The following is a 15,627-nucleotide window of genomic DNA, read 5'->3' as shown; positions in this document are numbered from 1 at the left end:
ATGTTCTTCATGTTCTTCCACGAAATAATCAATCAATGCAATTGATACATTTGCATTTAAAAAAATTTAAATCTATGTCATACGAATTCCTGTGAAATGAAACTCTTTGAAATAAGAAATAATAAGTCAACTTTACATATTATTTTATGTTCTTCCACGAAATAATCAATCAATGCATACATTTGCAAAGAGCCAAAGAGCCAAAGAAAATTACAATTTTAATATATTACATATTCAAATATAAATTTTATCAGTTGAGTACATGCACAAATTAAAATGGTTATTTTCTTAGTATCAGTGATAACTATTACTAAATGCAATATTTAAATGATATAAAAATATATAAAGAGCCAAAGAAAATTACAATTTTAATATATTACATATTCAAATATAAATTTTATCAGTTGAGTACATGCACAAATTAAAATGTGGTTCTTGTTATTTTCTAAATTTGGAAATTAAGAGTACAAAAAAAAAAGTTTTAAGGCCGATAATTTGTCGTTACAACAATACTACTTATTTAGTTTCTTTATAGAGAAAGAATAAATATGTATAATGTGTTCTTTTTTATATTTCTATATTTTTCATAAGCACTATAAAATGTATGTTACATTTGATATATCAAACATAAAAAAAAGAAACCAAGCTGCACATTACCTAAATTAGATCTACGAGATTTCGTAGATCAATACTGGAATTACAAGTCCATTATACCGCTTCTCTGTTTCTCTTGGCTCTCAGTCCATGCCTTCGCTATTGTTTTCTTCATTTCGTCGTCGCCGTCCTGATACATCTTCTTCATGAGATTCATTAGACTAGCGCCAGGATCGCTGTCCTCGCCTAATTCCGGCACAGTCGACGATTTGGCATCTTTGATTCTCTTCTCTACTAATGTGATATGAGACCAGTCTTTAGCAACTTTTTTCGCGAGTAACATTACGATCATATCAGTCTTCACTTTAAAACTGCTCTTCTCAGTGTCGATCTCGGCACACAAATTGTTGATGGTTAAGTTATAATTTTTGTTATCCAAACCAAGTACTCGCAAATCCAAAGACTTGTCTGTAAAATTGCAGATGATGGCATCCTTGGGCAACTGATGAACATCTTTTAACGTTATATAGATTTTCACTGTTGTAAGTGTCTGGTCCCATCCATAATTGTTCAATTTTACTTCATAGCACTTTTGGGGACCATTGAGCAAGGGAGTTGTCGGTTTAATGGATGCATTTTTGTTTTCTTCAAGTAACCTTGCCAATTCTGTCTGTAGTCTCCTGATTTCCAGTGTCAACACATCTTTTGTTCGTTGCCTACGAGCCTGCTCAAGTAAGCTGTTGAGTTCCTCAATATCTAATTTCACCTGTGGGAAAAAGAATATTGAAACTAGATATCAAAATTATTAAAATTTAAATGGAGCAGATCAAACTAAACATTTTCTAAATTTATAATTATATTTTCAATAAAATATTTAACATTGAGTAAATTATTATTAAACTAATCAAACACTAATTTTTAGATAGTAAAATAGAAATCTAACAATACTCACTTCGTCAGTTTTCGCCGACATTATTGATTTAATTCACAAGTCTCGCAGAATGTTCACGATGTGTCGTAAGTTTTATACATATAACACTAAAACGCAATGAATGTTCGCGAACTGACACCCAGAGATTAAATGATAGCGAAATATATCGGTACGATAGAATATATCATAAGAATCTTCCAGAATTTTCGCTACCGATTACTGGTTGTGGTTGTGCTCAATGTCTGTCCCCGTATAACTACACTGTTACACTTTCTGCACTCAAAATTTCTGTATAGCGGTCTTCTCTCGAGACATTACCATATCTCTTGATCTGTAATTACAGAATAAATATACTACAAATAAACAACTAGGAGAATGTGGCATTGCTAATTTGCGGAATTCATTGAATTTTTGCGGTAGTCATATTTTTAATTCGTAAACACAATTAATAAATTCATTAGGTTTATTTTTTGTAACTGAACGTAAAGCCCGTATCAGACTACGCATTGAAAATTGAAGATTGAAGATAAAGATTGGAATTTTACTAATTAGAACAAAAGGAACTAAAATTTCTTTGTCCTGATTGGTCAAATTTCAATCTTCAATCTCAATCTTCAATGCGTAGTCTGATACGGGCTTAAGGGTGCCGTGTAACAGAGCTCTATGGTAGTTTCTATCCAATGAGTTCGAGAGAGATAGTTCGTAGGTGATCATGCTTTTTCTGTCTTGCACACACATGTATAGCTTTTATAAAAGAAACGAGAAAAAAAACACAGGTGATATATATTTTGTTTAATAATAATAATATCTATTGTGTATAATGTAAATAAATATCAATTTTCAGTATTAGTAATGTGTATCAGAACATAATTTTTTTTATCTCGACCGAATTCATATCACTCATCATGCTATTAGCCGCAAGAAGCTGGAATCTATCTCATTTAGATTCCTGCGCAATGATTTCTGCGCAGACGATCGATGCTCGATGCTGCCATGTAATGGCACCTTAATGTTAAGCAATTGGCTATCGAATAAAGAATTTTTAACCAATCTCTCGTATGATATTGTTTCATGTGTATCTTTTGTTGAAAAGCGTCCTTAAATGTTTGGGTAACATGTTATGGATGTCGCGGCAAGGCGAAGAAATAGCGAGCGCAGATTGTTTATTATGTCCAATATATTTCCTTATAGTTTTGACATAATTATCTGTGAAATATTGCTTTATTAAATAATGGAACAATCCATTAAAAGAATGTCTGATGAAGTGGAGCCAAAAATTCTCGAACCAGTTTTAATACGGACCGATAATAAAGATCGCATACGCATTGACAAAAATCTGGTAAAAGACAAATATTATTATAATTTAGTTTACTTTATAGACGAATTAATTACGAGTAAGAATCTCTCAAACCTAGACATAAATCTTAGAGAAATCTCAAACAATTTTAATTTTTTATTAATGGGAAAAAACAAATTATATAATATATAATAATAAAAATGTTTATGCATTTTCTCTATATGTATGATAATATCTTTACGAGCTTTGTTTATTTTTTATATGTAAACTTTATATATATACATATATTTTATATATAAAATTTAATATATTATATTAATTTAATATATTATATTTATGTATAAAATTTTATATATAAACTTTATATATACATACATTTTACATATAAAAATACAATAAAGTACTGTTATAATGTATGAATGTAAAAGCAGTCTGGTCAATATCTATTGATATAGTGAAATCTTAATAAATTCAATTCACAAAATATCAGAAAACTATATAAATTTTGAAAATATAATAATCTTTTTTTGGGGGGGATGTATACAGTTTAAAATTGGTCGTTCAAGAGACAACGATGAGATTATATTGGATGTTATGATATCTAGAAGACATTGTATCTTTATGTGTGATGATCAAGATGAATGGATGATTAAAGATTTAAGTTCATCAGCAACATTTGTTAATAATGTTGCCATCCTTCCTGGAAAACTACAAAATATATATCCTGGTGATGTTATACAATTTAGTCCTAATGAAACATTCAAGTATATATTTACTCTTGCCGAAAGAGATCATTGTATTAAAAGGCCACGTATAGATGAAAAAATACTTGACACTGTTCTTATCAAACAGAAAACATTTGCTGAAAGTCAAGAATGTCAGAGAAAAGAACTCAAAGATAAGCTTGAAATAAAACAAAAGGAGCAAGTTGAATTAAAACAGCAGCTCGAAGATCTGTTATCACAACAGACTGTTATTCAAGATGATAAAGAGAGTTTATTAAGGCAAATTGCGGTACTAGAAAATAAAATAAAGACAGGCAATGCTCAAGAACAACATTTGAATAGCATGTATTCCCAATTATTGGAAAAATTGGAGAATGAAAGGCAGCAATTTGAGACAAGGATAAATGAAGAGAAGCAAAAATGGCAAGAAGCACTAGATATGAGTAAGCAAGAGAAAGAAATGCTAGAAATAAAAATGAGAGAACAAATGGAAAAGTGGAGAGAAGAACAACAAACGGAATGGAGAAATATGATGGATAATAAGGTAAAAGAAGAAAAAAATATTCAAGCTCAATTACTGAATGAGAAAAATATACTAGAAGAGAGATTGAAGGAAACGGAAAAAGCCTTAAAAGAACAAGAAGCAAAGGCAGAAACTTCACAGGCATTGTTAAATGGTATGTTTTAAGAAAATTTATTTCCCAAAAAATTGTTTTTTTCATCTATATATGGTACTATTTTTCAATTGTATATTTTTGATGACTTTGAAACAATTTCTTATTATAAATTATTAAATCTCATTAATCTTTTTTTTTCAGCAAATATAGTAACTAATGAAGCGAGTACAGCAGATAACTGTATATTTGTAGAATTGGTTGATGTTGATCAATCTTCAGGATTACATATATTGGACACAATAGATTTAACTGGATTAAGTCAAAATATTATAGAGACTAATACTAAGGAAAGTGTTCTTGGAAAAGTGAGCGACATAATGGACGAACAATTGACATGTAGCATATGCTCAGAATTGTTTGTGAGAGCAACAACATTAAATTGCACACATACATTTTGTCACCATTGCATATGTATGTGGAATAAAAAACGAAGAGATTGTCCTGTTTGTAGAAAATCAATAATATCAATGAATAGATCATTAGTTTTAGATAATTTTATTGAGAGTATGATTGAAAACTTGCCTACAGAACTTAAAGATAGAAGAAGAGAGATTATTGAAGAAAGGAAAGGTAAAAAAAGAGCATGTTGACTATTTTAAATATTTTATATTTTATATTATAGTATTGTGATATATAATTGATTTTGTATATAATTTTTCTATATATATATATATTTTTTTTTCTAATTCTCTTGTAATATTTTAGTATTAGAAAAGAAGAAACGCTATTGAAACACAAATCGGACAAAGCACACGAAAAGACAAGTTATAGTATTTTAGTATATATATGTTAGTTCTGTATCATAAAAAAGAGAAAAAATATTTCATTTGTCAATTAATTAACAATCTAATATATCAAACATATGTATAGTTCTGCTCTTTATCAACTATATAAGCTTAGAAAAACATTCAAGTTTTATTTTTATAAAAAAATTAGGAATATCTTTTTATATTCTGTCATTTTATTAATTTTTACATCATCGCTACATAATGGGTATAGAATGTGTAAGTGTATGATTAAATCTTTTTATAAAACTTATGTGTGTTATATATTCATATTCTTCAAGTATATATACAAGTGCTTGTGCTGTACTTTTTGTCTCCTCTTGATTGTCTTTTTCCGTTCCTTTCTTTTCTGCTCCTTTGAATTTTAGAATTTTCAACGACTACGCGTTTTGCAGTCTTTTTCGAATTCTCCATCCTTGTATGTTTTAGGGTGATAACAAACCTCTCTGTCTAAGTTGCTTTCCATTTACATCAAAACTCAGATAATTCTCACTTGTGACATCATAACTCAGTTGAATGCACGTTCCTTTTGATGCTAGCAAGTAAGATTCAACTGAATTTTTACGTGGTTTCTGCACACGGTCTCGAATCTTACTTGCTAACATCAAAAGGAACGTGCATTCAACTGAGTTTTGATGTAAATGTAAAGCAACTAATAATTTCTATCGCAATAAATAGGCCCATTCTTTAAAATTTTTATAGATCTATAAAAATTCAATTCATTCTATACAAAAAGGAAAATATACATATATTATTAATGCATAAAAATATATGTATCACGTAAAAATAAAATTATAATGTTAGCTGCGCAAATAAAACAAGTTATTTATTAATTTTATTGTAATATTCGGAGTAACGAAATCATTAAAAGACACAATTAACTCCTACCTTTTCAGCAAAATGTCGTCGGTAATTTTTAATAACTTGCAAGCTATAGTTAAAATGAAAGGCTTTTTGTGATTTCAATTTCAAAAGTAATAACACCACAAAACGTCTTTATATTAGAAATTTATTTATAATATAATTCGCTATCGTTACGCGTCGTTGCGCAGCTAAAACATATCGGAAAATAGCTGCGCAACGACGCATAACGATAACGAATTCGTCGTTAAAAGTTACAGAATAGGGCTACAGGTTTCAGGCCAATACCCGGCTGATGTGGCGACGGTAAATTCGGAGTGCTGACGCCGGGCTTCATCGCAACTCCGATCCCTATGACGACATTTGAAATCTACTGACCGTCTACCTTGTCATAGGCCCGCTTGGTCTCATATTCATCACAGCTATTCGTCTCCTGTATAAATAAGTATTTTTAATATGAAAATTTTCAATAAATAAAAGCTTGATAGATATAAATATATCAAATTATTACTTCCATTTTATTTAGTATTGCTTACTAAGCTTATCATTGTCAGTAATTTTTCAATATGATATTCAAATCACATTATTTACCAAAAATATCTTAATGTCGCATTAGAATCGTAATGTACAAAGATTTTACTGACCTGAGTAGTTGCGCTTGTTGTAATCGTTGTTGCAGCTGCTGTTGTTGTTGCTGTTGCTGCTGCTGTTGGGCCGCCTGTTGTTGTCTCTGTTGCATCGCTGGCATCTGCTGCTTGTACCATTGTGACAGCATTGCCTGTAGTCTGCCTTGCTGCTGTTGTTGCTGCTGCGGCTGTTGCTGTTGAGACATCATATACTGCAAACCAGGTTGTTGTTGAAGTTGATTAGGAGCCAATGGGCCGCCGACTCCTCCGCCATGTTGACCAGGTTGTTGCCGATGAACAATCTTATTAAGAAGATTATATAAGAGTAGATCAAATATGCGCATATAATAATATAAAAACACTTATTTATTTATTTTTTTAAAGAAATAAAGTTACCCGTGGCTTGATAAAGGCAGCCATCAACGGCGGATGGCTTTTGAGTATTTGGTTCTGTTGTTTGGGCGTCTGCGGGCTTCTAAGGGTCTGCATCAGCTGTTGCAGAGCATGCTTCTGCATATTACTCGCCTGCAGACCAACCTGTCCACCAATCACACCCGGTTGCCGCGGCATTTGTGCAGTTATTGCCATTCCTGGTTGAGCTTGATGTGGCTGTTGCATCTGCTGCGGCGTTTGCTGTCGCGCCAAGTTAGGATTTTGTTGCATTACCGTGTTCGATTGGTACCTGCTAAGAAGAGAACATGCATGAGAGTTGAAAGATGCATTCCTCGTTTAACAGAACATATTAGTCAAACTCCAATAATGGCACAAATCTATTAGTAACAAAAATAATAATTATTCTATTGCATATCCATTTATTAATTTTCATTACTCTTGATTACCCCTATTCTTGATTACCTGGAACTTTACGTTTGCATCGGATTCTCAGTCCTCCGCTTTAATTTGTTACTCATACGGCTTTTACCAACGGAATTTGAATGAATAATATGTATTTATGTTGGCAATTCTTTTTGTTTGGTAATGATTCATCAATTCGTTTAGAAGGAGAGTCGAACTTATATGTGGTGAGTTTAATTATTGCGAGGATTTTAATTATGTTATCATTTGCGACCCATTTGACATTATTGTAAGCGCATTGTGCATAATTTATAATTTTGTTGCGTTGCGTCTTTATTTTATTATATTTATCACTGATTGCTTCGCCTCACGATGATTTTCTATGTATTTGCATTTTTTCTATTTTTTATCTTGTCATTATCGACCCGAAGTAGACCGAAATGTTTGATATTTTATAATATATTATTAATACCTATTTAAAAAAATATAACACGGTTTTTACGCTTTAAGTACCGCGTCCAGACTCTAATTGGCTTTCCTTTTTCCATTATTTGATTTTTATCATTATTAACATTATGAACATTTTAAGTTTATTATTTTTTAATATATACCTTGCCGTCCATTGATCCATCGGAATGAGATGCGTGCCGGGATTCGGCATCTGTACTGGTAATGGCCGTTGCATCTGCGGTGGTGGCATTACGCCACTCGTTTGACCGACAACGCCGACGCCAACGCCAACACCTACGCCAACGCCGCAACCCGGTGTCACTTTGCTGTAATTGACATGTGGTGCTTGTTGTCTCGCGGCCTCCTCTTGCACCTGCTTCACTACTTGTAGCATATGAGCGGGAGGCGTCTGCGTACCAGGTTTCAGGCCGATACCCGGCTGATATGGCGACGGTAAATTCGAAGTGCTGACGCCGGGCTTCATCGCGACTCCGGTCCCCATGGCGACATTTGAAGTATGCTGACCGGTCCGCATTGCCATTGGTCCACTTGGTCTCATATTCATCACAGCCATTCGTCTCCTGCATAAATAAAAATTTTTTTAATGTGAAAATTTTCAATAAATAAAAGCTTGATAGATATAAATATATCAAATTATTACTTCCATTTTATTTAGTATTGTTTACTAAGCTTATCATTGTCAGTAATTTTTCAATATGATATCCAAATCACATGATTTACCAAAAATATCTTAATGTCGCATTAAAATCGTAATGTACAAAATTCTACTAACCTGAGTAGTTGCGTTTGTTGTAATCGTTGTTGCAGCTGCTGCTGCTTTATCTTGTGTTTAATGTTAAAGCAGAATGGAACAAGACACTTGGTCTCTTGGCAGTGTTTCGCATGATAACAACACAGCGTGATCAGCTGCTTGCAAATCCGGCAACCGCCGTTCGTCTTTCTCTTGCAGTTCTTTGTATGCATTATCACTCGCTTCATCTTACAGCAACTCGGCAGATGGCAATTGGCATCTCTGCACTGGCAAGCATGCACCAATGATTGAATGGACCTCTGTATCGACAGTTTCCGGACTTTCTTCATGGGATGCGGATGACCATTTTTATCTTTACAACTCACGCATAAATCGAAATCCTGTAATTAAATAAAGTTATAGTAAAATAGAGATATAGTAAGTATATGAAAGTTTAAATAAAAGTGTCTATGTGTAAGAGAGAATATTTTTATCCAAAATATATATAATCTACTACGTACTTCACAAACTGTACAATGGTATCTGGTCTCCACATGACTCTTGCAATTATTACAAGTGTGAACAAACTCTCTCCCCATCGTCAAAAACGCGTCACGATTGTCTATCAAATCGCAGTTGATAACGGGATCGGGATCTTCGATCGGCTAAAGGTATTTAGGTAAAAGATTAATAATCACATGTAATAAACTTTTGAGTTATAAAATATAATAGAGACAAACTTACTGCTAAACTAGCCGCACTTTGACACGGCCAAGTCGATGAATATAAATAGCGCTAATGTTGTAGAGATCAAGTTGTGGGTTAGCATCAGAAATTTTATTTAGATGAGAGTTACTGATAGGATGCTACAGAAAAAATTCCTCTTTAGAAGTGGAGAACAGAATTCAAAAATAAAGTCCAAAGGACACACGCGTAATGTGTCTGAACACGAGTTCGCACCTTTAGGCCGATATTACATTTGTCGTACGACAAATGTAATATCGGCCTAAAGGTGCGAACCCTGCAGCACATGCAGCGAAAAATGGAAAGCACCCTATATAATACTAGACCGCTTAAATGGAAAGCACCCTATATAATACTAGACCGCTAAAGCCTATCGCACATCGCACAATGACCTATCTAACCTAATTCTATGTCTATCTTCGAACCTGTTCCGCAAAGTTTAGCTAGAGAGAGTGAACAGGTTAATAATTATCCTGCTTAGTTAGTGTACAATATTTAGTGTACAATATTTTTGAAATGAATTAAATATTGTATATCATTAATTGACGATCAACATGCGAAACACACATTCTTTTATTACATGCTTTCAAGTATTCAGATGCATTAGTTCATCAAGCGCGTACTCGAATTTTCATAGAGAGAGTAAATTCATTAAAAAATTACTGCATGGAACTCATAAATCGAAAAGGTAAGAGATCTCTTTCGATAAATTAGGTGTATGTTTAAGTTACAGATTTCTATCGTGAAACTGTATGCAAATTCATATATTTTTATTACAGAAAGTGGCATGACCCAAACACAGATTTACATAATACTTTAGGCATTGAGCAGACCAATAAAACATCTGCGCAAACAATGCGTAGAATGGTGGTCCGAGATAAACTTTTCATGAAGCATATAACAGACTTGATGTCAATGGGGGAAGTGTCTGATATCATAAATGGAGACATAGAGATTACTCATGTGAAAATAACTTCGGATTATAAATACGTCAATGTGTTCTGGATACACAGTAATGATGATGTCTCCTCGCTTGTTAGCGAAGAAGCATTGCAAAAGTGTGCTAAAATTATTCGGCATGAACTATCACAGCTTCGTGTTATAGGTATAGTACCTCCTATCCAATTTGTCGAAGACAAGCGGTTTTCAATAGAGAAGGAAGTAAAGAGAAGATTAACAACAATAAATTTTGAGGATAAATCTGTGCCATATTCCGAACAAATGCAATTGGATGCTTTACATACTGATATAGCTGATCAAGCTTTGCACATAAAACTAGATACAAATCATGATTCTGAGATAGATGAATCTTATATAGAATTGCCAATGATGAGACACGATGTATTAGGATTAGATCATTACAAAATTATGTCCAAGGTAATTTATCTTATGCTTAGTTTTGTGATAACAGATAAATATATGAAAGATATGTTGAATTTTGTTACAGATTGTTGCTTCTGTATCCAAATCAAAAGAGGCTGCTCAAAGACGGATGTTAGACATAAATACTAACATTGATAAAAGTTCTTGCAACCTAGTTTCAAAAGAAAACGTCTTCTTAACAAACAAAGAGCAAGAAAAGATTTTCTCTGATTTTCTAATCTCAAGACGAAGAGATGAAAAACGCCTATATCGTACGAGAAAATTGCTTAAACATAAACTATTAAATAATTTTGAGGAAGAGGTAGAATCTGATTATGATGAGCCTGAAAATGATTATAGTGACGATAGGGAGAATAGTCATGAGTTTGATAATGAGTTGCAATGATTTTAAGCTAATATATTTTTCAACAATCTTTATTATTCAATATAAATATAATACTAATGTTCAACTTTCTTTGCGCGTTAGTGTACAATAAATAATTTATTAATAATAAACTGTATTGTACAATATACATAATCTTGCTATAGGTACGAGATAATGCAATTAAAAACAATAAAAAGACTAGTCACTATTTTCTGGACATTAGTCTGTTTTAACAAAGGTGAGACCATAAACATAGTAAGTAAAGACTGCACAGGCGTATCAATCAAGCATTGCGCCACAATTAGAAAGAGTTTTGGAGAGTCCGACTCTCTCTCAAATATAAGATATAAGATTCTGATCACTATGGAAACGATTTCACTCTAATTAAAAAATGATGAACAGACTCTTGAAATATTGCCACTTTCTTTCTAATTTTGATGCATGAATTTTTTGTGGTTAAGATAGGATATGTAGCTTACATTACGCGCGCACAGTTTATATTTACTACATCTATAAGTAAGACTGTACATAATGTACAAACCCTTTATCACATAATTACATGTCATATACAAGCTCTTTGATCGCTTTGACTTATAGAAATTTCTTATAGCATTATATGATAAGAATTTAATCAATTGTGATCAAAATTGACGATTATAAAGAATGTAAATCTTACTTATGGCAAGATTATTCTTCTATAAATTCCACATATTTGCAGAATACATTGTCATAATTTCCGAACTGAAAGCGGAATATGTAAATTATGCAATATCTACAATTATCACATAAAGCCAACGTCTATCAGTTTACATTTTTACAATATCATATTTGTATATTATATATAAGGTTGCTCTGTCACACAACGTAAACGAAAAATTAAAAACTTATTTTTATGTTTAATATATCGCGTATGCGGTATTCTCCATTACATTACAATATGCAATTACCATATAGTTCTTTGTACTAGTAATAATAGAGTGGAACATTCTGTTTTATGAAAATATTTTTAAATTATTGGATTTTAATTAAATCTTAGTTGATCCTGATGTGTCTACTTTTTGTTCTTCGGGTCTACGTGTTTCAAGCGTTTCGTTAGGTAAGGTCATGTCTATTTCTTCACTAGTGAATTTAGCATACGAACGTAAATTTGATGATGTTAAGCGAGGTATCGAATCACTTAATGCGCATGCTTCCAGTACGTATTTATTGAAGGTTTCACTTTTGTCCGCATAAACATGATGGCCAGCTCCAGTAATTACCTGTAAAATATAATTTATACTTAAGCACAAACAGATGCAAATCAATCTGTTTCAGCATCACCGTAATTTAATTTTTGCACCTGTACGTTAACGTACGATGAAGATCGATTCTGTTTAATCATTTCACCAGCTGAATTATCAACCCAAGATCTACTACCATATAGTAATGTTATAGGTATATCATCTCTTAACTTGTGCATCCGTTTGACAATAGGATTTTTGGCCCACCCAAAACCATACATCATTGCATGAAATGCACTTTCACCTCTGTTAAATATAATATAAAAATATAACACAGTAATATTTTTTAACTGTATCGAGATGTTTACTTTTGAAACTTACGATGGTGTCTGCACATTGCATTGATGTATATATTGCGAAATAACAGCAGTATCATCCTTTAATAGGGGAGAAAACTTCTTCACTATGTCAGGTCTTGTCTTCTCAATGAGCCACTGTCCTATAGTACAATAACATTTTTATTCAACAATGCAAACAAAATACAATGAATATATACTATATATACATATTTGTAGCAGTGCTACTAACCAAATGGTCCAGCAACTCTAACTGCCCACAAAGGATTCAACGGCTGCACTGCAAACGCTATAGCTTTAACCCATATTGGTATGTTTGCCTTTGTAGCAGCATCAGCTGGCTTTTCAGGAAAGCCCCATGGATCAGCTAGTATGAGATGTTTTACTCTTTCAGGATATTGCATAGCATAAGATGCTGCAAGAAAGCCACCCATTGAATGACCTAATAATACAAAATTTTCTAGTTGCATTTCCCTTCTCCATTCTTCTACGGAACGTACTAATTGTTCTTCAGCTTTTTGTGCTTCATGGCTGAAAACAGGTCTGCTACTCCTACCAAATCCTAAAAATTAAAAATTTCAAATAATCATATATTATGAACAAGTCTATCAAGTATAATATATTTATATGCAGTTACAAAGTCCAATCAATTAATCATATAGATATATATGAGTCATATATTTGTCAAGTGGACAATGATAAAAGCAGAAAAAATTTTTAATCTGACAAATTATATCATTTTATTAATGCAAATTAAATGTGGAATCTCATATATAAAGTTAAAAGCACTGGAAGTATTTTGATATTCTAAATATCTATCTCTCACCTAATAAATCAATGGCATATACTGGTCTCTGAGATGCAAGTGCGTCCAGATTTAAACACCATAATGCTACTCCAGATCCTAAACCATGTAATAGAACAATTGGTGTCTTTGGTGATTCTTCATTCAATGAAATAGTCCATATTTTATCCGCCGGACCCACTACTGGTCCAATATCCACATACCATCCTCTATACGCTGTTTTTAAACCTTGTAATATTGAAATTGACATAAGTTTTAAATGATTTAAAGGGGATTGTTGAAACTTATTCTATTTTATTTACATGACAGAATCTTTTTTTCCACAGTACGTAACATGGTTGAAGACGATCCAGACCAGCTAAACCATCCCCAAATCCAGCTGCTGTTTTGAGAAAATAAAAGATTATTTGTTTCATACAAATACACACACAATTGAGAAAAAATATATTCTTTATCTTATAAAATGTATTTCAATTTATATTTGCGAAAATAGCAGACACTGACAGAAATTTGTCAAGTCATGCTTTGGCATCAACACAGGTATACGCTAGACGTGTATTAATAGTCGTGATATCATAAATTTCCAATTACGTTTTTATCTACGTCCATCTCTAGCTACTTAGCATCGCCATGAAGATGAATCGCGAGAGAAATCTAAATAAGACAATTAAGGCGAGCTTAAACCTTAAAATTGTCACGATCGCTCATCTCTACATATTTTATTAGGCTGCTAGAAAAAAAGCTCTACCGTCTTTAACACGATAATCCGTCATCTCGTCGCAAAAGAAAAACTGTCGCGAATTCCTGTTGCGCGCACACACACAGCTACTCTTTGTGCAAATGACGTAACGATGACTGCGCGGCAATCGCGTTTTAAAACCGCGATCTGAATCTCGTGATCATTCCCGATCCACAATTAATCGCGAAAATTACTGAAGAAGTTCTCACCTTTTCGCTTCGACGACCTCATGATCTGCCATGAGCGCGACGACGTGGTATACCTTCTCGCGGCTGTCTCGCCGCGATCGGACCCTTTGTTGTTGACAACGCGGAAAAACACGCGCGTGTGCCGTAATGCGCGCGATACTATTATCTAGCGGAAACGCGCGCTGCGTATACACGCTCGGGTGAGCACGCTTGGTGATACATGGAGGGGAGAGTGCCAAAAGGGGGAAGAAATCAGCTGATATCGAAGCGCACAATTTCTAGAGCGTTCACGCACTCTGGGAGGCAACGATAGGTATCTATATATACGCGTGTGTTGGACGCCGAGAGTCTTCCTCTTTCGCGGATCTGCGTCTTTCGCTCATCGGTTTTTTAACCCACGAATACAGTCGAATAATGCTTTTATTGTCGAATTTTATTTTGAAGTCGTCATCTGATCAATTTTCTTTTTCTAGGAAAATATCTCTCATTTTACGTGCAATAATTCACAACGTGGACAACAAAAGATATGGAATATCGCTGTATTGTATAGACTGTAGATAGGGTCATCAGATAGGATCGGTATGTTTCCGACGACGTTTCAAAGAATCATTATACGTGAAATAAAATCTATGTTTTTCTTTTCTTTTTTGACGGGAGCAGAAGTTATTCTTTTATGTCTTAAAATCGAATATTGAACTCGGTTTGATGATACATATATAGGTATTTTTCGTTTATATTAGGTGGAGCTATATTCTAGAAAAGGACAGCGAATCGATAATTCATAATAGGCTTGTTTGAAGGAAATATAACCGGATGTTCAAGAAAGAGAAAAAATGTAAAAAATGTATAGGAAAAGAGATAACTCTAAAGAAAACAGAGGCCAGCATTTATCAACGTGAACTATTGGACACATTGGCCCAAGGTACCGGCAAATTCTATCATCCGGGAAGACTCGAATCAGAACGGATGCAATGCGGATTTCGAATCTGGAGCGTCAGCTGATTATGACATAACTCACATGTAATCGGCTTGCGAACTGTAATATAGCAAACGCACGCGTGAGAATCACGTTGCTCGCGTTTCCTGTTTTGACCAGATTCCTTTGGCGACTTAAATGACATTTTTCAAATATTTGTCCGTATTTATATAGCGTAATAATATGAATTTACACACGAGTAATATTCCTTATCTAAAAATCCTTAATTATGCCTGCGAGATATCTGGAGGAAGGCTTCAAGGGTCGCATCTTTGTAACGTATATCGACACACGATTAAAATGCTGATAATGCGTCAACTCTCTTTCTATGACGTGTCATATCACGCTGGTAATCGTGAC

At 33.3% G+C, this 15,627-nt stretch overlaps 5 protein-coding genes and 1 long non-coding RNA gene across 10 annotated transcripts in view; 3 read left to right on the top strand and 3 right to left on the bottom strand.

Moving 5' to 3' along the window:
- LOC115241095 (calcyclin-binding protein) overlaps nucleotides 1-1,947 on the bottom strand; it is a 16,344-nt gene extending 14,397 nt beyond the window's left edge. Inside the window, exons 1-2 of one of the 2 annotated variants that reach the window (XM_029816654.1) lie at nucleotides 1,547-1,947; nucleotides 658-1,360 (exon numbers count right to left, since the gene is read on the bottom strand). In XM_029816654.1, the coding sequence (XP_029672514.1) occupies nucleotides 698-1,360; nucleotides 1,547-1,567 (684 nt within the window). In that variant the 5' untranslated portion in view covers nucleotides 1,568-1,947 and the 3' untranslated portion in view covers nucleotides 658-697. Of the gene's footprint in view, nucleotides 1-560; nucleotides 1,361-1,546 lie in introns of those variants that run through there. The other variant, XM_029816653.1, reaches the window with a different exon arrangement.
- Nucleotides 1,948-2,605: 658 nt separating this feature from the next.
- LOC115241093 (E3 ubiquitin-protein ligase RNF8-like) lies at nucleotides 2,606-5,312 on the top strand. Its single transcript, XM_029816650.1, has 4 exons — nucleotides 2,606-2,864; nucleotides 3,369-4,224; nucleotides 4,366-4,794; nucleotides 4,930-5,312. The coding sequence occupies exons 1-4, from the start codon at nucleotides 2,757-2,759 to the stop codon at nucleotides 4,953-4,955; spliced, it is 1,419 nt and encodes a 472-aa protein (XP_029672510.1). The 5' UTR covers nucleotides 2,606-2,756; the 3' UTR covers nucleotides 4,956-5,312.
- A 689-nt stretch (nucleotides 5,313-6,001) lies between these two features.
- On the bottom strand, nucleotides 6,002-9,438 carry LOC115241092 (CREB-binding protein-like). Of its 2 annotated transcripts, none has more exons than XM_029816648.1 (7): nucleotides 9,237-9,438; nucleotides 9,014-9,157; nucleotides 8,535-8,893; nucleotides 7,903-8,322; nucleotides 6,893-7,181; nucleotides 6,515-6,798; nucleotides 6,002-6,303 (listed from the first exon to the last, which is right to left on the bottom strand). In XM_029816648.1, the coding sequence occupies exons 2-7, from the start codon at nucleotides 9,089-9,091 to the stop codon at nucleotides 6,252-6,254; spliced, it is 1,482 nt and encodes a 493-aa protein (XP_029672508.1). In that variant the 5' UTR covers nucleotides 9,092-9,157; nucleotides 9,237-9,438; the 3' UTR covers nucleotides 6,002-6,251. The 2 variants fall into 2 exon arrangements, with proteins under 2 accessions (XP_029672508.1, XP_029672509.1); XM_029816649.1 differs by having other exon boundaries at nucleotides 6,893-7,178.
- A 78-nt stretch (nucleotides 9,439-9,516) lies between these two features.
- Nucleotides 9,517-11,189, top strand: LOC115241090. The gene is made up of 3 exons (XM_029816647.1): nucleotides 9,517-9,924; nucleotides 10,016-10,613; nucleotides 10,684-11,189. Exons 1-3 carry the CDS (start codon nucleotides 9,791-9,793, stop codon nucleotides 11,002-11,004), a joined length of 1,053 nt encoding a protein of 350 aa, XP_029672507.1. The 5' UTR covers nucleotides 9,517-9,790; the 3' UTR covers nucleotides 11,005-11,189.
- LOC115241089 (protein ABHD4) lies at nucleotides 11,026-14,480 on the bottom strand. Of its 3 annotated transcripts, none has more exons than XM_029816644.1 (7): nucleotides 14,313-14,480; nucleotides 13,667-13,746; nucleotides 13,386-13,592; nucleotides 12,792-13,121; nucleotides 12,585-12,702; nucleotides 12,323-12,509; nucleotides 11,026-12,242 (listed from the first exon to the last, which is right to left on the bottom strand). In XM_029816644.1, the coding sequence occupies exons 1-7, from the start codon at nucleotides 14,342-14,344 to the stop codon at nucleotides 12,009-12,011; spliced, it is 1,188 nt and encodes a 395-aa protein (XP_029672504.1). In that variant the 5' UTR covers nucleotides 14,345-14,480; the 3' UTR covers nucleotides 11,026-12,008. The 3 variants fall into 3 exon arrangements, with proteins under 3 accessions (XP_029672504.1, XP_029672505.1, XP_029672506.1); XM_029816645.1 differs by lacking the exon at nucleotides 14,313-14,480 and adding an exon at nucleotides 13,956-14,188 and having other exon boundaries at nucleotides 11,779-12,242; XM_029816646.1 differs by lacking the exon at nucleotides 14,313-14,480 and adding an exon at nucleotides 14,113-14,131 and having other exon boundaries at nucleotides 11,779-12,242.
- Nucleotides 14,474-15,117, top strand: LOC115241091. The gene is made up of 3 exons (XR_003884863.1): nucleotides 14,474-14,604; nucleotides 14,765-14,870; nucleotides 15,032-15,117. It is a non-coding gene; the product is annotated as an uncharacterized LOC115241091 (long non-coding RNA).
- The last annotated feature ends 510 nt before the right edge of the window (nucleotides 15,118-15,627 follow it).

Source organism: Formica exsecta, unplaced genomic scaffold, assembly GCF_003651465.1.
Source record: "Formica exsecta isolate Colony F162 unplaced genomic scaffold, ASM365146v1 scaffold466, whole genome shotgun sequence".
In the NCBI taxonomy this organism is placed as follows: Eukaryota; Metazoa; Arthropoda; class Insecta; order Hymenoptera; family Formicidae; genus Formica; species Formica exsecta.
Note: the sequence above shows the minus strand (reverse complement) of the source record. Positions and strands in the feature narration are given on the sequence as shown.